Source organism: Suricata suricatta, chromosome 3 (genome assembly GCF_006229205.1).
Source record: "Suricata suricatta isolate VVHF042 chromosome 3, meerkat_22Aug2017_6uvM2_HiC, whole genome shotgun sequence".
NCBI classification, from domain to species: domain Eukaryota; kingdom Metazoa; phylum Chordata; class Mammalia; order Carnivora; family Herpestidae; genus Suricata; species Suricata suricatta.
The window spans coordinates 12821813-12844346 of NC_043702.1; the positions used below are offsets into that span (position 1 = coordinate 12821813).

General features: G+C 41.0%; 1 protein-coding gene across 1 annotated transcript in view; it reads left to right on the forward strand.

The window, feature by feature from the left end:
* The window catches only part of DOCK10 (dedicator of cytokinesis 10), a 205965-nt gene that overhangs the window by 40581 nt on the left and 142850 nt on the right, over positions 1-22534 (forward strand). The window contains exon 2 of the mRNA XM_029932877.1: positions 13478-13597. Coding sequence (XP_029788737.1) covers positions 13478-13597 — 120 coding nt within the window. The remainder of the gene's footprint in view (positions 1-13477; positions 13598-22534) is intronic.

A 22534-nucleotide genomic window follows, 5' to 3' on the forward strand; every position in this document is an offset into this window, starting at 1 on the left:
TGAGCAGGGGATTGTTGCAGCCATCCTCAAGTGTCATCCCCAGCTATGGTTTTTCTTTTTGGAAAAAAGAATCCAAAGAAGTGAAACGCAGAATTAGATAGGGGGTCATTCTGTCCAACGGTCTCACTTACTCTCTGTATGACTTTGAGTAGATTACAGAACTTACTCTGAACCTGTCTACTCTTTCCTAAGATGTTCGTAACAATACCGCTCTATTTTAAGACTATTTATTTGAATTCAGTGTGATGATGTGCATTCTGAACACGATTTGAACGCTGTAAAAAGTGGGGCATAACAAGTGTTATATCTACTGTATTAATAAAACCAACTAAAGTATTTCCATTTCCAAGGGCAAGGGAAGAGGGATTATAATTGTAGTGAGAATGCCTTTTCAGTGACTGTGTATTGAACCCACTGGACTATACAGGTGACACCTTCTTCCTGGGAGTCTTGCAAAAAGCTGAAAAGTGCCAGAGCCACTCAGTAGACAAGCTGGGCACTCAGGGGCCCCAGATCACTCTATGCGTTGATGGGCCCTGACTTAGAAATGCCCTGAGTTGTTGTTTTTCCCCCCACGTGTGAGCTAATGCACGCAAAGCCACATTGGACCCTCCACAATGTCCTTATCTAAGCTTTCTAAAAGCAAAACCAGAGTCTCAAGACAAGATTCAGAGATGACCTGATAGGTGATAAGGAAGAAGCAATTCAAGTGACAAAAGGCCCAACCCATGAAGACATGCCTAAGGTTACCTCAGAGAATAAAAAATACTTTCCTTTGAATTTCTGCATATACTCATATTGTAGTGAAAAAAGAAATAATGACTGCTCTGGATAATTACGATAGATGATCTGTTTTTGTAATGATCATGTGGATTTCGAATGCAACAAACCATTTCTTGCTCTAAGGCAGATTTAGAAACGGTTTCCTTTCACAGTAATCTAGAATGCTTACCCAGAACACTGTGACTTCCTAAAATGCATACAACCCAAACTGAATATTCTCATGACACGGACGAACAGTTTTGTTTATTTTGTCTTCTTCAGATGCTCTTTGAAGCTGTTTCTGTAACTCTGTTGGAATACTTAATTGTTTCAGAAGTTTCCTTTATTAATCCTGTTTTCAAGTGTCTAAGAGATGGCGTCCGGATTTTAATCCACTTGTCACGGTCAATATCCTCTATGAGAGAGAGCAATTGCTTTATGAGAGAAGTTCAAGGAAAATGAAGTTTACTTGTTAGATTGTCAAGTAGAACTAGTTCTCTTAATTTTTCAAGTGTGTATGGTACTCTGTAGATTTTTCAAACTGCCTTTCTATTTTTATTTATTTATTGTTTTACCCAAATCATTCAGTATGATCTCTGGCGCATAGGAAGTCAATAAAAAGGTCACTTCCTCCCTAAGTTGCTTGCCCTAATTTGGAAAGATTAAATACACGATTAAGTTGAATTATTATATCAATCATCTGCACAGTCAGGAAAAAAATGAAATATTCGTTTAAATAAATGTGTGTTGTTATTTTTAAGTTATTACTGGTTTGTGTATCATTAATCTACAGGATTTAAGAGTATTTGGAAAACTTTGTATACACTTGAAAGTCCTTGCTCTCCTCTTTCATAAGAGCCTATTACCACTTTAATAGAATATTAAAAACTGTTGGAGCACCTGGGTGGCTCAGTCAGTTAAGCATCTGACTTCATATCAGGTCATGATCTTGTGGTTCTTGAGTTCAAGCCCTGTGTTGGGCTCTATCTATGCAGAGAGCTCAGAGCCTGGAACCTGTGTCAGATTCTGTCTCCCTCTTTCTGCTCCTCCCCCTCTCATGCTTCTCTCTCTCTCTCTCTCTCTCTCTCTCTCTCTCTTTCTCTCTCCTTCAAAAATAAACAAATAATAAAAAATTGAAAACTTAGAAAAGAAAATCTAACCTGAACATCTTTAACATTTCTCTCACGTATACAATTTTATATAATGTGTTGTGCTATAATCTTTTAAGTGCATTTTTTATCTATTTGTCCATGTTTATGTGAACAGCTTTTCTCCCTGGTCATCTGTGCCTCCTTCTTACTGTTATTCCTTGTTTTATACAGACACTCACAATTACCTGTTTGAGCTACTTCATAATGAGCCAATTAGCTGACAGGAAGCACAGGCAAGAATCCCAGGATTGTACGCGCGCAGGTTAACAATGAAATAGGACTGAATCCAGGTTCAAACAATGGAAAGTAGGGTTGAGAGCAATAAATGGATGGCTGGAGAAAGCAAAAAAGCTCGAGTAGTGGGTTGGAGGGAATCTGAGTTCAATCCAGGCCCTGAGAATAGAGACGTGTACATTGACACTCGATTTAACCCAAGAATCTAGGCAGGGGACTCTGAGTGTGGCTTCAGCAACAGGGCGTAACCAGGTAGCTGCAGAGAAGACGCTCTCAAAATAGACTCAGGAGAGGTACTTGCCACTTAAGCAAGAATGAGCTTACGTTCCTCCAGACTGACTGCCAAACCACAGGGAAGGGACAAGGCGGAGGACTTGTCAGGCAGGCAGAGTCAACTCTGTGACGATGCCCTTCATTACCTCTGAGCAGGAGGTGGACCATTTTTTCCGGGAAGGAATATGGCACAATGGACAGGAAGTAATGCCATGATCCCAGCAGATCTTTTTATTCCCCAGATGGCGGTCATGGCCCCCAAACTTTTGGAATCTGGAGATTCTCTCAATTAGTGGTAATTTCCATTGGATTTGTGACACAAATATTAGCTAGCATTCACTAAAAATTGCCTTAATATACCTTTCATTTCCTTCTCTCCATTCTCCTCACCCTCTTATAAATATTTTTCTGTCCTCTTCCCCAAGGTGCCTGATGACCTCACACTGTAGCAACTCACAAAGGGAACAAGAGCCACACTCAAAACTATAGCTGTGTTTCAATAGCCTCCCTATGATGGAGCTATGGGTATTCTGTTTCCTCTTCCTGAAGCACCATGGCTGGTAGCGTAGAGAGGACCAGAGGTTTTTGACACTGAGCTGGGTTGCATTTCTGGTTCATCAGTCAACTTGCTGACCAAGTCCTCAGAATCCGAGTGTTTACCTCTGTAACATAAAGCAGTGATTTCTTCTAGGCTTCATCGGGATGTTCAGGGAGCAAAAGTGTTAAATACTATCACGGTCCTGGGTGTGACCCTAGCGAGGCCCATTCAACACTTCCCCACAGAACTCTGAATCTTGAATGGAGAGACGCCAGAATCCCACACGACTGACCGTTAATTCCAAACACTGAGACTCACCAAGACTGTTACTAATGGGACAGAGGGAATAAGATGCTAGTGCGAAAAGAAATCGGGGTAGGCGTTGCCTGGGCCAAAAAACAACAAATGCCTACTATGCATATTCAATCTCAAGTAGCTGAAAGTAAGAAAAGAAAGAAAAGAAGGAGATGACTGTCATTACTGGAGAGATCTATTGAAAATATAAGATGCATGTTGTGGATAAAACCATTTACATTCTTGTGTGTGTGTGGCATCTACATGTTTATGTATGTCTACATACGTACACACACACACACACACACACACACACACACACACACACACTTCTCGTACTCAACTCAAAAGTTCATCTGTGTGGCTGTTAACTTTCAAAAATAGTGTCAGAGTTTAAGTCAGTGGCAGTTTTTATCACAGATTTCACATGAATTAATCTAAAATTCTCAGCAGTTGGCTCTAAGGCATTAGTTTCTCTGGTATCAGGCCGACTTGTAATTGGGTTGTGATGTATTTTTAATGATATTTATTATCTTTCAAGTGTTTCTTGAAAACTAAATGAGACATGTAATTAAATTTGCTTTAGATGGTCTTGGATCTTTTCTACTCCTTTTCAAGCACAGTGTTAGACGAAGAAGCAAACACTTATTTTTATTATCATTTGCTATACAAAACTGTGTGAATTTTTATGTGCTGCTAGGAGGTATATCTGGTCAAATTTTCTTAAAAAGAAAATAAGCCTGAAAAGGTCTGATTTCAGCTTGCAAGTACACCTTAAATCATAGATCTTATAAATCTCATTTGTGCCCTCGGTTTTTGTAATAACATTAAGAGTTAGCCAAAATGGAATATTCTCATTTTCTAACTATAACGTTTCTATTGAATATGATGCCTTGCTTTTCTTTATATTTGCAAAGGACTTTATAATTTCCCAAGTTTAACCTGCTTCATTTCACTGAAATGGACTGAGACATTTAAAGAGTTACTACTGGTTGATTTCTTCTGAGATCTATGTCCGTTTTTGTTACCAAGGGAACGATTTCCAAATTCAGCTTAATCTGAGCTTGCCCAGCTGTACGGTTCTTCACTTTGATTTAGCTAGTGTTTTTCCATTCTCATGAAACTGTGTACTTCAAGAAAGAGAGAAGGTTAAAGGGTCAGCACAAGATGGCTTATTCCTTACTTAATCATTTCCTTTTTGGTAAGAAAAGCTAGTCTTGTTTTCTGAAGCTCAAACATTTGAGAGGTTGTCCAGTGAAACTTCTTTTGATGAAAGGCTGAATTAAATCTGTCGCACGACCACAGGCTGACAGCTGTGGCCATGGATACAGCTGTATGGGCTCTTTCCAATTCTCATTTATTTTAAACACAAATAGTGTGGAAGTTGGATCCCTTCCAATCGTACGAAGGCCAAAGGATCCTGGATTAAGTTAAGGTCTAAAGAATCCATGTGTCATTTGTATTTCTATTTCCTCTAAGAAACTTAATCAGTTATCTTGATAATGCTTAAATTAGTCAACAGCTGTGTTGCTTCTAATTTGTTACGGAGATCTTGAGATTGGAATTCTTTTTGGGGTCTCTTTAAAAACCTTGTGGATCTTCACTGTCAGTTATTTGCTTGTCTGTGTGCCAAGATATGAAGAGGATGTTTACATAATTGGCATCTCATGCCGCCTATATTGGTCCTGAAGTAAATATCAATTTTTATTTGTTTGTTTTCGTGGACCATTAGCCAAAATGAATGGTTTTGTAAGGTGAAGAAGACACTCAGATATAAATTAATTCTATTATGAATATTCAAATTAGAATAAATATTCAGATATCTGGAAAGGACAAGGCTGATTGAGGAAGATTGAGAAAGTCCCAGCTAGCATCACGGAGGGCAAGCATGTCACAGAAAGAATATTAAAGTTCTCAAAAGTAGGGGGAAAATCTTTCATCATAATGTTTCCTGGAAAGATCAGATTTTTTTTGAAAAGGGAAACTAGTTCAGATCAACAAACTAGAGTGACCTCAATGGTGAGTAACTGAGTCTGGGCTACCTGATTACACTTGAAATTTAGAACATGAATATGTAACCTCCCCAAATGAAGGATCCTAATCCCATTAACCACTTTCCCTGATTAGTCTTAAGTGATCTTATTCACTCCTTGTGAGGACAAGCTTGCCCTGCATGAATGTAGGTTAGAGCTACAGAAAGATATAGGTCTACATCTTGATCGTCTCTAGGTATTTATATTTGCAAAGCCAATGAGTTTAATACTAAACTAATTTTAAATTTAAATCCTTTTTTAAAATCCATAAGTATAAATACATGAAAATGTTTTCTAGGCTGTTTCTCAAGGTAGAATTTGGGCTAGAATTTCATAGTCACCTTTATTTGCTGACGTACTTGATTAGGTAGATTCCCTTTCTTTTTTCTTTGTGGGGTACAGTAGCCTGACTTGATTCAGTCAATTCACAGTAGAGATACTGTCCTTTTTTAAAACTTTCAGTGTTTTACTTATGTTATTAGTTCTTTTGCTTCCACAGAATGGCTAGTTATTAAACTTTTTAAAGGAGATTTAGATAATAAATACAGAAACATGTACCGTAGTTTCTGGTCCATGATGAATCCAGTGCAGTGGATTTAATTGATTGGTTGGATTGACTCGGTTTTTGGTATATGCTTTTGGGTAAAACATACAGGGTAATTTTTAATCCTTTTCAAAGATAGTTCTATATTTGTCTGGCATTTGGTGGTTCACTTAATAGCCTCTCATACTTCATCGCCTTGATCCTTGTAATAACACTGCTACAAGCAGGAAGTTGCCCTTTGACTCGTTAAAATCAGTCTTGCTCAGGCTCAACGTAAATACCTTGTCCCAGTTACACAGCTGGAAGGTAAAAGACCGTGGCCCTCCAACTACAGATTCTGACTTCCAATCATTTACCACAATGACCATTGCACAGGAGTGTTTAAGGAACTCAGCCGATGTCTGCGGTTGCCTCTACAGCTCAAAATACTTTTCATCAATACATCGCTAATTGTTCTTCTGTTTTGCTGACAGCAGATTCTAGGACCGCATACATAATTTGTAATTATTTTCCCCAGTCCTCTTTCCCAGTATTTTATATACCTTTTTTTTATTTTCTAATTACTTGAAGCTATTAATGGTTGAACCTCCATGCAAAGTTCCTGCTATGATTTTTGAGGTTTTCTCTCTGGTGGACTTTCAAAGGGTAAATAAAGAGTTTTAAAATCAAACAATCCAGGGTCCCTGGGTAGCTCAGTCTGTTAAGCATCCGGCTTTGGCTCAGGTCACGATCTCATGGTTCATTCGAGCCCCATGTTGGGCTCTGTGCTGACACCTAGCTCAGAACTGGAGCCTGCTTCACATTCTGTATCTCCCTTTCTCTCTGACCCTCCCCTGCTCGCTCACGCTCTCTCTCTCTCTCTCTCTCTCTCTCTCAAAAATAAATAAAAAACATTAAAAAAATTTTTAAATCAAACAGTCCCCAAAGACTGAGTTCATTTTTTCTTTTTTTTTATTTTTAAAATTCATTTATTTTTGAGACAGAGAGAGACAGATAATGAGGGGAGGGGCTCTAGAGAAAGAGGGACACACAGAATTGGAAGCAGATTCCAGACTCTGAGCTAGCTGTCAGCACAGAGCCTGATGCGGGGCTCGATCCCATGAACCGTGACATCATGACCTGAGCCGAAGTCGGAGGCTTGACCGACTGAGCCACCCAGGCACCCCAAGAGTTCATTTTTTTCACCATGATGAAAGCAATACATGTTCATTAAGGAAAATTTAGAAATTGTGAGAAATCAAAATAGCAAATACCTAAATGTCATATCCCATCCGAGTATAACTGATCATATGTAGATCTATATCTCTAATCTGCTTTCTTTAAATTTTTTAGATCTAATCTAGATGAAATTTAAATGTAAATTCTCTCTACTCCTGAAACCAATACTGCTCTGTATGTTAACTAAGTTGACTTTAAAGAAAAATTAAAAATTAAAAGGGAAACAGGCAGAATTCCATGAAAAATAAAATGAATAAAGGAAACAAAATTTAAGATTGTATCTTCAAAGCACTTAGAATAAACCATTTAAGCACTTTTGAAAACAATAATAAAATAAACAATGAATACATTTAAATTCTGCTGTGCAATATTTATTCTCATGTTTATTTAACAATAATACATAAGCAGTTTTGCTTATTATTACAAACTTCCAAAAACTCAGTTGAAATGAGCATGTATTGTTTCCTAGAATGGTTGTACCATAATTTCCTTATCATTCCTTATCCTCAGTGATGTACTGTTTCCCATTTTTAGCCAGGCTTGTCACTATCCCTTAGAATCTAAATATTTTGGATTCAAACTTTCGTATTGTGATTTGCGTGTGTCTTGAACAATCATCTCTCCTTTTGTAGAAAATGTTGCCGTCTTGGGCTTCTTGATCGCAGACCTCACCCTCATATTTTCCCCCCAAAAGCCAACGGTGTGCGAAACACTGTTACTGTCTTTACTAAAGAACTGAAGAGTTACAGAGAGGAAATCATGACATATACTGCACTTCATTAGTGTGTTTTAACCCACATCTTATTTCCAGTGTCCTTCCCCAGCCCATCATGGCAGTAAGACTCTCTCTACTCCACACGGTCTGAAAAATACCAATCATTGTTTTTGAGCAGGAGCTCCAGCAATATCCCCACCATCCTGCCTGCCTTTCTCATCCCTCTTGGATTAAGGCGAATATATTTTCTCCATGTTGTTACAAAGAGAATATTGCAAAGACAACCTTTTATAAATCTCGGCTTGTATGTGTAGTTATTTCTTTAAAACATAGTCTCAAAAAAGGAATTCCTGGATGAAAAGATATAAACTTATTTACTCAACAGATGTTTACTGAATGCCTCCTATTTGCTCTTTGCACATGTTAGATTTACAAGGCAAGTGCTTTAAATTCATGACTCGTGAAAATTTAAACTCACAGACTTTATCTGCTTAACACTTAGGTAATTCGTACTATGGGGGTGGTGCTGTTCTAAAAGCATAACTATATTACTTTATTTGATCCTTCACTGTAGTTCCTACTAAGATGTCCATTTTGCAGATTATAAACTAAAGCACAGAGATTCTTTTTTTAAATCCAAATTAGTTAACATATAGTGTAACAATGGTTTCACGAGTAGAATTTTCTCATCCATCACTTACATACAACACCCAGTGCTCTTGCCAAGTGCCCTCCCTAATGCCCGTCACCCATTTAGCCCATTGCCCCACCCAGCGTCTTTCCAGTAACTCTCAGTTTGTTCTCTATTCAAGAGTCTCATGGTTTGCCTCCCTCTCTGTTTTTATCTTATTTTTCCTTCCCTTCCCCTATGTTCGTTTTGTTTCTTAAATTCCACTTATGAGTGAATTCATATGATATTTGTCTTTCTCTGACTGACTCATTTCACTTGTATAATACACTCTAGTTCTATCCACATTGTTGTAAATGGCAAGATTTCATTCTTTTTGATAGCTCAGTCATATTCCATGTATGTATCTTCTTTATCCATTCATCAGGGTGTATGTGTATATGTACCATATCTTCTTTATCCACTCATCAGTTGATGGGCATTTTGATTCTTTCCATAATTTGGCTATTGTCAATAGTATTGCTATAAACTTTGGGGTGCATGTGTCTCTTCAAATCAGCATTTTGTACCCTTTGGATAAATACCTAGTAGTATTTGAAGAAGAAATTGCTGGGTCACAGGGTAGTTCTATTTTTAATTTCTTGAGGTACCTCCATACTGTTTTCCAGAGTGGCTGCACCAGTTTGCATTCCCATCAGCAGTGCACAAGGGTTCCCCTTTCTCTACATCCTTGCCAGCATCTGTTGTCTTCTGTCTTATTAATTTTAGCCACTCTGACAGGTGTGAGTGAGGTGGTAATTCATCCTGGTTTTGATTTGTATGTTCCTCATGATGAGTGATGTTAAGCATCTGTTCATATGTCTGCTAGCCATCTGGATGTCGTCTTTGGAAAAAAATGTCTATTCATGTCTTTTGCCCATTTCTTCACTGAATTATTTGGTTTTTGGGTGTTGAGTTTGATAAGTTGTTTATAGATTTTAGGTACTAGCCCTTTATCTGATAGGTCATATGAAAATATCTTCTCCCATTCCGTTTATTGCCCATTAGTTTTGCTGATTGTCTCCTTCACTGTATAGCATAGAGATTCTAATTAACATGCCCAACATTGCTTAGCCCATAAACAGTAATTCGAGAACTTGAACACCCAGAATTCTGTTTCCATAGTGTGTATTACACTCTCTGTTCATCTCAGCATAGAACAACTATGGACTCATGTAAAACAAGGCTGGGTAGTCTAGGTTATTTCTTAGTTAGACTGTACTTCTTTCTATTCTGGAGAAAAGTCTAGGTTGGTAATTTAGTCATGTAACTTCATAGTCACATGCTTCAAAGGCTTAGGTCTTCGGTGTCATTTTTCACCCATGTAATTTTGAATTATAATTACAAAATTAACTCAGATCTTTGCAACAGTGCACTGTGCTCTTGAAATTTGCATCTTTGGCTAAGGCATGGCCAGTCTGCTTTCAAAGCAAATTAAATGGCCCTTGACAGCCTTGGTTATTACTAAGATGGCAGGTTTACCAACTCCAAAGCTTCGATGTTGTGTTGGCGTTCCATGAGAAATTGTAGAAGAAGAAGAGGAAAAGAAAGCATTTGTTTTCATGACAGGAGCCCATTCTTATGCTGTGAAGTTGACTTGGAGGAGAGCTGTGGATTTGGGGAAGTGGATCAAACAAATCTCTCAATATGTATGAGAAGAACGGGGCCTATTACCAATGTGGTGTAACACCAGCCCTGTTGCATAATAACAGATACTGATGGGTGCCTTTTCCCATGCCTGGAGTGATTGTAGAATAGCTAATGAAATTCATTAGTCATTTGAGAGAGAGTAAGAGTAAAAAGCACTATAAAAATCCAATCCAATTCAGGGTAATCTTGGCAAATGCCTTAGCCCAGTTGGTACATTTCCAAAAGAAAGAGGCACATTAAATTCAGGAGGGACAAACCAACTGTTCTAAAGCTATAAATCAATGCTACTCAGTTCTCATTTTCACTCAATGTCTCTGCAAGGAGCAGTAGTGAGAAATTAACTGATTCCACCATCCTCAGCTCCATCTGTCTCTTTGACCATAACACTGAGCAGAAAGCTCTCTAGCTCCAGAGAGAACTATGGTCCCATGACCTAAATTCTGACCATCGCAGATGCATAATGCATTCATGCCAAGCATCAGCAAATCCCAGGCCCTTGGTGCTATGGAATATCTTATTGTTATTTTCATTTTTAGACCTCATATCCACAAAGTTACAAAACACTGGATGTCTTGAATGGTGCCCACTAACTGATACAGTCCCTGGGAAGATAAAGCTTGACTAATATATCCCTCAGACATAAAAAAAAAAAAAAAAAAAAAAGAATGCATTATTTGAAGCAAATTTGTTGGGTGTTGCAGCCCTTTTATCAAAATAATCTCAGTGCAACATTTAAACAGAAAAGGATTAATAAATGTCATTCATTGATCGGCTGACATACCATAGCCTGAAATGCATTAATAAAAATATACCTGCAACAGACTATGCCTTTTATTGGGTACATCAAGGGAAGTCTGGGATTTTGTTTTTCTGGTTTTATCAATACCCTGTGACTTGTGAGCTCTGATTTTCCTATCTTATTAATTTAGATGGGGCTAATTCTAGCTTGAGTGTGGGCCCCTAGTAAAACATCTTCTTTGAAGGTCTTCGTGTCTCCTGCTTGTTTATTAATGCTCAAGTTTAAGGGGTGCCTGGGTGGCCCAGTCGGTTGAGCCCACGACTTCAGCTCAGGTCATGATCTTGCAGTCTGTGAGTTCAAGCCCCGCCTCAGGCTCTGTGTTAACAGCTCAGAGCCTGGAGCCTGTTTCAGATTCTGTGTCTCCCTCTCTCTCTGCCTCTCCCCTGCTCATGCTCTGGCTCTCTCTGTCTCAAAAACAAACCAAAAAAAAGTTTGCAACTAAGGGAGATAAAATTAAAAGGATGGTGAGAACGGGATTGTAAAAGCTTCCTAAAACATCTTATGCTGTTTGTTTTTAAACTCATAAATTTCAACACACACACAAAGCCACCCTTTCACAGTCTTCTTCATGTCTATGTGAGGAAGTAGAGCAGAAAGAAAGTATTAGTGGCCATGTCACAGGCTACTGGTATATGAGCACTGAAAGGCATCAGCATACTTAAGCTGGAGATGCAGTGGGAGAAGAGGACATAGCCAACCAAATCTGTGGTTCATTTGCTACCTTTCCTACATAAACACAATGTTAAAAGAAGGAGAAAAAAGAAAAAAAGAGGCTCCTAAATAAGCCATGTTTTAGACTTGAAGGCCTGAGGGATCAAGGTAATACAACATTCAACACTGGAGGGTAAGAGGTAATATATGAGGAGCTCTGAGGTCTGTAGCTGAACTAGAGTGAATTGCCGATACTTGAAGACGTTGGAAGCCAACTCAAAATAAACTAAAATAAGGCCAGATCTAACATCTGGAGCCAACATTTGCCTCTTAAGCTACCAATTTGTGATTCTTGGGCTTAACCTTGGCCTGGGAAAATAAAGAATTGGAACTTAAAATAAGTTTACATAGAATAATCAGGTCAAAAGGCAAGGATTCTAGAAGGAGTATATTTGGTTTGTTATTTAATTACCCAAATTACACCATAGCATCTCTGTGTCTTCTGCTTCAAAACAATGAACACTCACACAGCTCTTTCACTAAAGAGGCTGTGTTGGACAACTAAACATCTTTTCTCCGAATATTACATGGTCCTGTGTTTTTATTTGCTAAATCTGGCGATCTTACTTGAAGCCTTTTCTAAAGAGAATTTTCACCTTACATCATCCTCAGTTTACTTAAGCATTTGTAAAATTGGTTTCTTTCATTTTGTTTTGATGCAGGGAGTACACGGAAATCCTTGTTCGTGGCCCACTGGGTCACAGCTTGTTTTGTTTTTTGTTTCTATTTGGAAAAAACATTGCTATTTTGAGGAGCCAATTAGCAACTATTAAAATGTTGGTGGAAGTTTCTAGGGCCTTACCAGCAGAGGTCCTCCAAACAAGGACTTCAAAATCCAAGTTTTGTGCTTTGCAGACTGGGGAGGGGTAAAGTCCGCAAGAAACTGTCAGTATCATTGGCGTGATAGACAAGAAAAGTGTTCTTCATTTATGAGATTCCCTTTAGTATCCAGATTTCATGGTGTTCCCTCCAGCTTCCAAGAGTCCCCCAAATAATCCCAAAGGCCCTCCTTTTTCATGTAAATTGCATAAATATTTCATTGAAGGGCTAGGGAACTCAAGACCGTGTCTTTGGTTTTCTGCTTTATCATGTTTTATTCTTTATTTGGGGACCCATTTTTTCTCACAGGTTTGGAGTAAACACATCAACCCTGTAATGAAATAGCCACACCTTCCACCACTGGTGCTCTTCCCTTGGTGCTATAGGCAGTTTCTTTGAGGGAGGTGTCTTTCTCTCAGCTTCAGAATTCTAATGGAGTGCAATTATCTGGCTGATTGGTTTTTTTCTCTCTTCTCCATTTTCACCACACCACGTCCATAACAGTTGTGTCATTTGGTCCTGTTAGAGAATCACCCAGCTTCTCTCTATTGTGGCAGAGGCTCAGAGCCAGGCAATTAATCCTGACACAGGGTCCGTGCCTCAGTAACAACTAAAACAGCCCGTGACACTTTGCTTACTATAATAGGGAGCCAACATTTTCAAATAGATCCAGGTAAAACTCCCAAGGAAGGATCTAATTCAGCAAAACAGATGATGATCGTAATACTATAGCAAGTAAGCAGAGGACCTTTCTTCAAATAGACAAAGAGAAAGTTTACACAATTCAATGGGAGTTTGGCCGACTCCCTTGGGATTTGGGAGCTCCTTGCAAAGAGCTTGAATTACTGAGCGAGATGTCAAATATTTCGGGATCTTCTCATATTATTTCAGATCTGGAAATAATAGTCATGTGGCTTTGCCCTAAATGTCTGGAGTCCCAGTGACTCCATTGGAAGTACTGAATAATGTCCAAGCCTTGGTAAGACTAAGAACTGAAATCCAACCAGGCATCGAGAACAAGAAAGATTATGTGTGCCAGTGGTTAATATCCTCTTTTCTTTCTCCACAGCAGGAAAAGCCCAGACTTATCGAGCCTTTGGATTATGAAACCGTCATTGAAGAACTTGAAAAGACCTATCGGAATGATCCCCTTCGAGATCTCCTGTTCTTCCCCAGTGACGACTTTTCAGTAAGTGTTATCTTTTCCAGCCGTCTAAGTTCAGGAGGGCCCCACGGGATGATCGAAGACCCTCCCAATCTGGGTCACTGTCCTCCTCCCTTATAGATTCCAGGTGCAGAGCACTCTTTCCTGTGGCTACCCTACATCACAGTCACCACAGTGAGAAGCTGCATCGCTGAGAGATGCGGTGCCTCAGTGGCTTTTTGAGATAGGAGATGCACAAGGTGCTACCTCCCTGTCATTGTCTGGGTTTCTAGCCACCGATACCTTACTTGGCCTCACAGAGCACTTCCTCCCTATCCCTTTTCTGACCGAATGTTTCCCAGCAACTGAGACCAACCAGTAGCAGAGACAGAAATCTCAAGGCACAAAACTTGCAGTTCGTAAAAATTACCCTTCATCTTGGCTGTCCTTTTGTAGGGAAATGTTGAGGGTTGGGCCCAGAGAAAGGTAGGCAAGCACATCTTCCTGGGAGGATTTAGGATCTGAGGACAATGCTCACTGGTACATGGAATACTCCTGAAGGCGGGAGAGAGAATGAATAAAAAGGAAGTTCACTTTGGAATCTGGCACAAGCACAGTAGAATTATGGCTGATGAGCACCCGCGTGTCTCCAGCATTCCATCTGCAGTCATCTTAAACATTTTTCTCTTGTTAGTAAATATCTATGTAAGCGAAGATCTCAGCAGGCAGATGGTAACCTTTCCTATTTTTTTTCTAAAAGAAAGGTAGTTCGAGACATCACAAACAAATGTCTTGAAGTTGATGGAAAGGCAGCCAAGGTAATCTTGTGATGTAGCCAGTGTTCATGGAAACCTGTGTTGAGTTGCTAGGGCCCCACGCTTGCCCACTCTCAGCCGGCCTCACAGTTCCATGCTCGCTCTTACTTTTGGGGCAGATCTGGCATCTGGTTTCTAAAGGTCAGTTAATGGGGTAGCTGGGTGGCTCAGTTGGCTGAGCATCTGGCTTCAGCTCAGGTCGTGATCTCGAGGTTCGTGGGTTTGAGCCCTGCATCGGGCTCTGTGCTAACAGCTAACTCAGAGCCTGGAGCTGGTCTTCAGATTCTGTGTCTCCCTCTTTCCCTGACCCTCCCCTGCTTGTGCTGTCTCTCTCTGTCTCTCAAAAATAAATAAAAAACAAAAAAAATTTTTAAGGTCAGTTATTTCCACCTTCCCCCATGGATGAGTAAGAAAGAAGGTCTATGGAAGTGAACAATTTTCTGTTCCAAATACAAAAAGTGATGGAAAAAAGGAAACAGGTTAGTAGATAGGAATAAAGAAATTCTTCTGACTTGTTTTTTCCAATTTTTAAAGGGCTCCTAATTTACTATTTGACAGACTTTAAGAGCGCCTTATCTCAGGCAGAGAAATGTCATTTCCGTGGTTGGACCAGGCCACCGCAGATTGAACTGCAAACACAAAGCAGGGCCAGGTTTTGGTTTGTTTGTTTATTTGTTTGTTTCACACCCTCCCTTTCTTTCATACTGAAGGTAAACCTTTATGAACAGACTCTGTCAACACAAAAATCCTTGAAACTTGGTGACCTTTGCAACCTAGCTCCTTTGTTCAGAAATATGGCAAAAGCTACTCCACCTCAGGGAGAGAGTGGAGGCATGTGGATGGGATGTGACACTTGCACTGAAGTTGAATTCATCTCTTAGCATCTTTCCGCTCTCATGTAAGTGAAAGACTAGCTGATGACGCTAGGACTTTTGCCGACCTTCACGGTGTAAACCGAGCACATGAGAGCATGCGTACTTCTTTATTTTCCAGAGGTGAACGTTCTAGTAAATACGCTGCATTCTTTCATCCTCTGCTTGATTCAAAGCCTTCTGTGGCCACCCCCATTGCCTTCAAAGCAAAGGGCAACCTAAGCATTGGCCAAGGGGCTCTCCAAACCCTGGTCCTTGTTCATCTAAAGTCCATAGCATTCCTCCTCCACCCACCCCACAATGCTGCCATCACGGTAAAATACCAGCACAGTCCTCACCCCTCAGGCCATTTTCTTCCTTTATTCATTCACCAAATATGTAGCATGTAATAACAGCATATGACACTGAATGTTAGGCACTAACGTCAGAAAGGAGAAGCAGCAATGATCGGACAGAAATTGCCTGGTTTTAGTGGAGCTCACCTTTCAGTCAGATGAATCAGGCAAAAATAAGTAAACAATTGAACTAACAAGATAATTGGGATTGAAGACCAGTTCTGTAAGGAAAATGAGAAAGGGCCATGTCATAGGGAAAAAAAAAATAAAAAATGACATTTGAACTTAGTTCTGAATTCTCAAGGGAGACCAACCATCCTGAAACAGGAAGAAGGGAAGAACATCCCAGGCTGAAGGAAGCTGCTAAAAGACCCTGGGCAGCTATGGACAGAGTGGTCGGAGGCGAGGTCAGACCAGGATGAAATAAGGCATTTATTTGCATCTTATTCCAAATGCAAGTGGTGATGGCAGTTTCAAGAAAGAGGAAGAGAATCAAGTACATGATACTGAGAAGGAGCAGCCAGTAAGATAAGAAAAAAGTAAGGAGAATATTGTGTCCTAGAATCAAAGTGAAGAAAGTGGATCTGTGATCAACTGTGTCAAATATTACTAATAGATCTAATAAAGACTTAGAATTGGCCAAAAAAAAGGGGGGAGAAAAACTGACTTGGTCTATAGTGCTGGAAGCTGACTGGGCCTCCTTGGGGACAACATACAACAGGGTGAAGAGGAATCTGGGAGACCAACTGGGAGAGAGAGCTCCCAGTGAGCAGGTGCTCAAGAGATATTGCAAGTCCCTGAGATAAGGAAATGTCATAATGAAAGTTAAATCATCATTTGTATGAAGCCCCTAACGAAAGAAGTTATGAATATTATTACCATGTAAAATTGTCAGGTTTTTTTTAATGCTTATTTATTTTTAAGAAAGTGACAGACAGAGTGGGAGTGGGGGAGGGGCAGAGAGAGAAAGGGAGGCACAAAATCCAAAGCAGGCTCCAGACTCCAAGCTGTCAGCACAGAACCCGACGCGGAGCTGGAACTCACTCACTTCGAGATCATGACCTGAGCCGAAGTTCGGACACTCAACTGACTGAGCCACTCAGGCGCCCCTAACTTGTCAGTTTTTAACAAAATTCAGATAGATTATGTTCCCTCCTTTCTACTCTGTGGAGTGAGGGTTGAGGATCCATGACTCATTGGGTGGCCTGCTGCCTATTTTTGTCTATCCCACTATGAAAGAATGATTTTTATTTTTTATACTACCTTGTTGGGGTCTTTTTTCCTACACAAAACTGGCTAAATCACTGAAGGAAACAAAAAAGAACAACATTTTGTAACCCCACAAGCCTATGAAATTCAGGTTTCGGTATCCATGAATAAAGTTGTATTGCAAGAGCACAGCGATGCCCTTTCTTTAACGTATTGTCAGTGGCTGCTTTTGAGACATGTGGCAGGACTGCAGTAGGGACTGCAGGCCCTAAAAGATGTGTTATCTGCCCCTTCCCAGAAAAAGTTGGGGCAGCCCTGCCATAACAAGCAGGACTGTGCTCATTTGGGAGGTTTTTCACCTCCCTCTGTGTGGAGTTATGCCCTCTGCCACCGTCTACCACATCCACAGCTCATGTCACATTTCAGGGGTGTTGCCCTCCTACAGGAAGCCCCGGTGCCCCAGCTAGAGTATCATTTCCAGGCTCATCCTTGAGCGATGGATGAGAACGGATTCTCTGGGAGGAGCGTGGACAGTCCCGGCTCACCCAGTGGGAAGTGGCAAGAGAGGGGCCACCGTCATCCCTCGGCATCACAGACTGGAAGAAAGGGAGCAGCCCCAAACCCCCCCCTCCAAATGCCCTGAGCCCAGCTGTACCTACAGAAAGGATAATCCAGCTCCCGTCTGTGTTTCCACCTTCCCAAGCACCCCCACTTGCAGCAGACATGATTCATTACTTGGTTTGTTTAATCAATATTTATTCAGCACCCACGAGGCGCTGAATATAGAACAGCACTTCCCAGACAAGTGAGGCTGACAAGAAAAGCAAAATCCCTCCATTTAAGGAGTGTGTGCCCTAATATGGATGAAAAATAAAGTTGATGAAGAATCCTGGCTTCTTATGGTGAAGAAATTTCAAGAAACAGGGGCTTCAATGGCTATTTGATGCATCTATTTTTTTAATGTTTTTATTTTTGAGAGAGAGAGAGCGTGAGCAGGGGAGGGTCAGAGAGAGAGGGAGACACAGAATCCGAAGACAGGCTCCAGGCTCTGAGCTAGCTGTCAGCACAGAGCCTGATGCGGGGCTCAAACCCACGAACTGCAAGATCATGACCTGAGCCAAAGCCGGATGCTCAACCGACTGAGCCACCCAGGCGCCCCTACTTGATGCCTCTTAAAGGAGATTATTTTTCACCAACTCAGGATTCCTGCAGTATTTCCCCCTATTCAGTTGCTGGCCCAAATTGTCACATCCTTTTCTGCTTCCATCCCCCAAACTGGCCTTTAACCAGTCTGCCTGCTTCCTCCTTCGCACTCATTTAAAGGAAGCTTTGGAAATACAAATCAGATAGTGAATACCACAGCCCTAGTTCAGACTTTCCAGTGGTTTCCCATGGCCTTCAGAGTCCAAACCAGCCTCTCACTGCTGCCCCCCATCACCTGCTTCCTGATTACCTCTGAGCCCTTATCTGCTCACCGTGTTTCCCTTGGTCACTGCATGGACACGTAGCATTTTCTCTGCTCCCGGAACTTGCCAAGCTCATCCCCGTCAGGGCAAGTCTGCTCTCGGCACAACCGGTCCCTGTTTTTCAGTCACTTCAGCTCAAATGCTACCTCCCAAACAAACATCCCTGGTCCCAACCATGCTGTGTCACTCTGTCACATCATCCTGATTGCTTGCCTTTTGTTTAATATTTTATTTTCTTTTTGAGAGAGAGATAGACTGACAGAATGCACGCAGCGGGTGAGGGGATGTTCAGAGAGAGAGAGACACACACACACACACACACACAACATTGGAAGCAGGCTCCAGGCTCCGAGCTGTCAGCACAGAGTCCAACGCAGCGCTCGAACCCACAAACCGTGAGATCATGACCTGAGACAGAGTCAGACACTTGATCAACTGAACCACCCAGGCATCCCTGATAGCTTGTTTTTTTTTTAATTTATTTATTTATTTTATTTTTGAGAGACAGAAAGAGATAGCGCGAGCAGGGGAGGGTCAGAGAGAGAGGGAGACACAGAATCCGAAGACAGGCTCCAGGCTCTAAGCTGTCAGCACAGAACCCGATGCGGATCTGGAACCCATGAACCATGAGATCATGACCTGGGCCAAAGTCGGATGCTTCACCAACTGAGCCACCCAGGTGCCCCTCTGATGGCTTATGTTACAGCACTTATCACCACCTAGAAAGACCTCGGTTTGCTTTTTCTCTCCTCCGTCAGCTGTTCCTCGCCGTTAGGGCATACCTTCTAGCAGGACGGGGATGTCTTCTGTCTTGATCACTGGGAGACCCCCAGCAATGAGAGTAGCACTTGGCGCAAAGCAGGTGGGAAACAAATAATTATTTCATGAATTATCTTTCAGAAACATGTAGGCTATTATTTTCAAACATAACTGGAATCCTTTGAGTACCTCTGGGAACCAATAGTCCATTGCAAAATGAAATTTGAGAGTAAAGAGGATGATCATTAATATGATACTTTCCTCTCCAACACAACTCAACATGTCCCCATAAGGAAAGAGCGCTAAGCTCATGATCCCCTTCTCAGAGGGTCATTCCATCCGGTACAGCGCCTACCACCTAGCCACCATCAACCAAGGCTAATTTCCTCTCTGTAACCCTTCACGTACTTGCTTCCTGTTACTAGGCCCAGAGGAAATCAGCATGTAATTATATTTCAAGTACCCAACACAGTGTCAGGCTCGTGGGCATTCAGTGAGGATTATTGAACCTTGAAATAAAATTGTCTTCTTCCTGGATAAGGGGCTGAGGTAGAGGCATTTTGCTGTATTTTGGCACATCTAGTGCGTGGGTTCTGGGAGCAGGCAGTGTGACCTTCAGGATTACTCACATCATAATGAATCGCTAAGAATAAGCCGTCCAGAGGCATGTATTAACCCATTCGCTTCAAAAACATGAGCTACGTCCCCGATTGCACTGACTACTCTCGACTTTCTCATCTTTCTCTTGGGAAGCAGATAGTGATAGAAACTTGAGGCTCAACAGAACTTAGTCACCAAATTGTGGCTTCGTAAAATAGGCAAGGGGAGGAAGGAAGGAAAACAAGAGCTAAGGAAGAGTTTCATGGGCACCATGAATCATATTGTTGAGTGATTCAGTGTGAGGAGAGACTTATTAAAAAAAAATAGCAGAACCAAAACTGAGAAAGCCAGAAATGAGTATCTTGCTGAGGAAGAGATACAGAAAGCCTGTGGTGGAATCACTTCTGGATGTATCAAACCTCACAGAAGGCAGTTCAGAGGTCTGAGGAGTCGGACCCCGTGGAAGGCCACCCATCACACCTGGGCTGCAATCCCGCCCACGCCGCTAAAGCTGCTTGATTTCAACCCAGTTCATGGCCCGCCTTCTGGGAAGCAAGTTGCATAGATCAAGGGCACGAATATGAACAAGAAGCATCGGTTACACTTGAAAGGTTACACTTTTGACACCGGGCAGTGCCATTGTCAAAGTCAGAGGTCTATGCTGCGCACGTGAGACAGCCTGCCAAGAGTTAAACCATCTCCTCAAATCTCCTCTTCATCTCACTAGTTCGGAATTAGTGTGTCAGGGCTCCCCAGGGCTCCCCTGTAGTGCTCACCGGCTTACTATTATGACCCAGTGAATTGTGAGTTCTTAACATGCCAATGGCTTGTTCTTTTCACAGTATGTTTTGAACTATGAAAAGCATCTGTTTAAGGGGACTTCCATACTCAAACCACATGGGTCATACTGGTGAGAGGAAGTAGAAAGGCCTTAATATCTTTTAAACTAAAAAGCAGAAAGGTTCTGTGTTGTTGTGGGGGTTTTTTTCCCCCTTCTTGTTTCTTTCACTGAGACACAGCTTAACATTTTATAGGACTCTCAATCTCTTTTTAATGCTCGGCTTCTGAGCCTGAAAAGCAGGCTTTAAACGGCTCCTCCAGTGTTCGTACAAGAACACTGTAATTGCCATTTAAAAGCTAAGTAATAGTCTTTGTCAAACTAGGTTATTTCTAAATGCTAATATTCCTCTCATTTATAAGCTAATAAGGCTGAGAGTTGCAAAAGGCTCTTGTTCAAGGATGGAGAGGAACTGTGAGGACAGAAATCAAACATGAGCACCTTGACTTGCTGTTAGCATTTCTGTCTACACAGCATGCTTTGGGCAGCTGCTTCTTAGAAAAAGCAGGTGCACACTTAGGGGAAGTCTTAACCACTTGAATCCTACCATTGGGGCCATTAGAAAAGTGGTATGGTAGTGAAGAATTCTAGAGTAGTTTGTTAAGAATATGTGGAGACTTCTTTGGGCTTGATCGAACTAGGAACATAAACACATAAAGAACACATGAACACTTGTACGTGAAGATTCATAGCACCATTATTTATAAGACCCCAAAGGGGGAAACAACACGTATGTCCGTCAACTGATGAATGAATAAATATAGTGTGGTATATCCACACAATGGGATATTACTCAGCCATTAAAAAATTTAAATACTGATTCATACCAAAACTTGAAACCATTATGCTAAGTGAAAGAAGCCAATCACAAAAGACAACATTTGGTATGATTCCAGATGCATGAAATGTCCAGAATAGGCAAAGGCAGAGAGACAGAAAGTTAATAGTTGCCAAGGGCTCAGAAGAAAGATGAATATGAAGTAACTGCTAGTAAATATGGAGTTTCTTTTGGGGGAAATGAAAATATTCTAAAATTAAATAATGATGATGGTTGCATATCTCTGTGAATATATATAAAACCACTGAATTCTGCACTTTAAAAGGGTGAACTAGGGCACCTGGGTGGCTCAATCAGTTAAGTATCTGAGTACTCGGGTTGATTTCAGCTCAGGTTGTGATCTCACGGTTGTGAAATAGAGCCCCACGTAGGGCTCCATACTGAACATGGAGGCACTTGGGATTATCTTTCTCACTCCTTTTTTGTCCCTTCTCTCTCTCTTTCTCAAAAATAAATAAGCATTCAAAAGGGTGAACTTTATGACATGTCAATTTTATCCCAATAACACTTTTTTTAAGGATATTTCTAGGCATTAAGATAGGGGTGATGTAGGTGGTCAGAGATATTGTACAAAAAAATCATAAATATATGTGTCTGTATTCAAGTACCTCATTCTTTAAAAGGAATAAATAAAGGGGCACCTGATGGCTCGGTCAGATAAGTGTCCGTCTCGATTTGGGCTCAGGCCATGATCTCACAGTTTGTGAGTTCGAGCCCTGCATCAGACTCTGTGCTGGTGGTACAGAGCCTGCATGGGATTCTCTCTCTCCTCCTGTCTCTCTGCCCCTCCTCTGCTTGTGCTCTCTCTCTAAAAATAAACTTAAATTTTTTTAAATAAAAAGAATAAATAAAGAAACAATATAAAACATGGGAAAACTTTCATTTATTGTTATATTTTATTCCTAAAGCAGATTTAACATGGCTTGTTTATATACCCGGAATATATACATAAATATCGGCTGAATTAATCACAAGCAGAGCTTTGGGGTCTAAAATATTCTATAGTTGAGCTGTGGACTTCTTGTATGATTCAGACAGTAAATTTTACAGTTCAGAGAAGAGGAAATGAGCCCTGGATGAATTATAGATTTTCAGAAAGAGCTGCACCTCTACTAAGCCTGAGGTTAAAAAGAATCATGGAAGGGAAGGGAAGGGAAGGGAAGGGAAGGGAAGGGAAGGGAAGGGAAGGGAGGGGAAGGGAAGGGAAGGGGAGGGGAGGGGAGGGGAGGGGAGGGGAGGGGAGGGGAGGG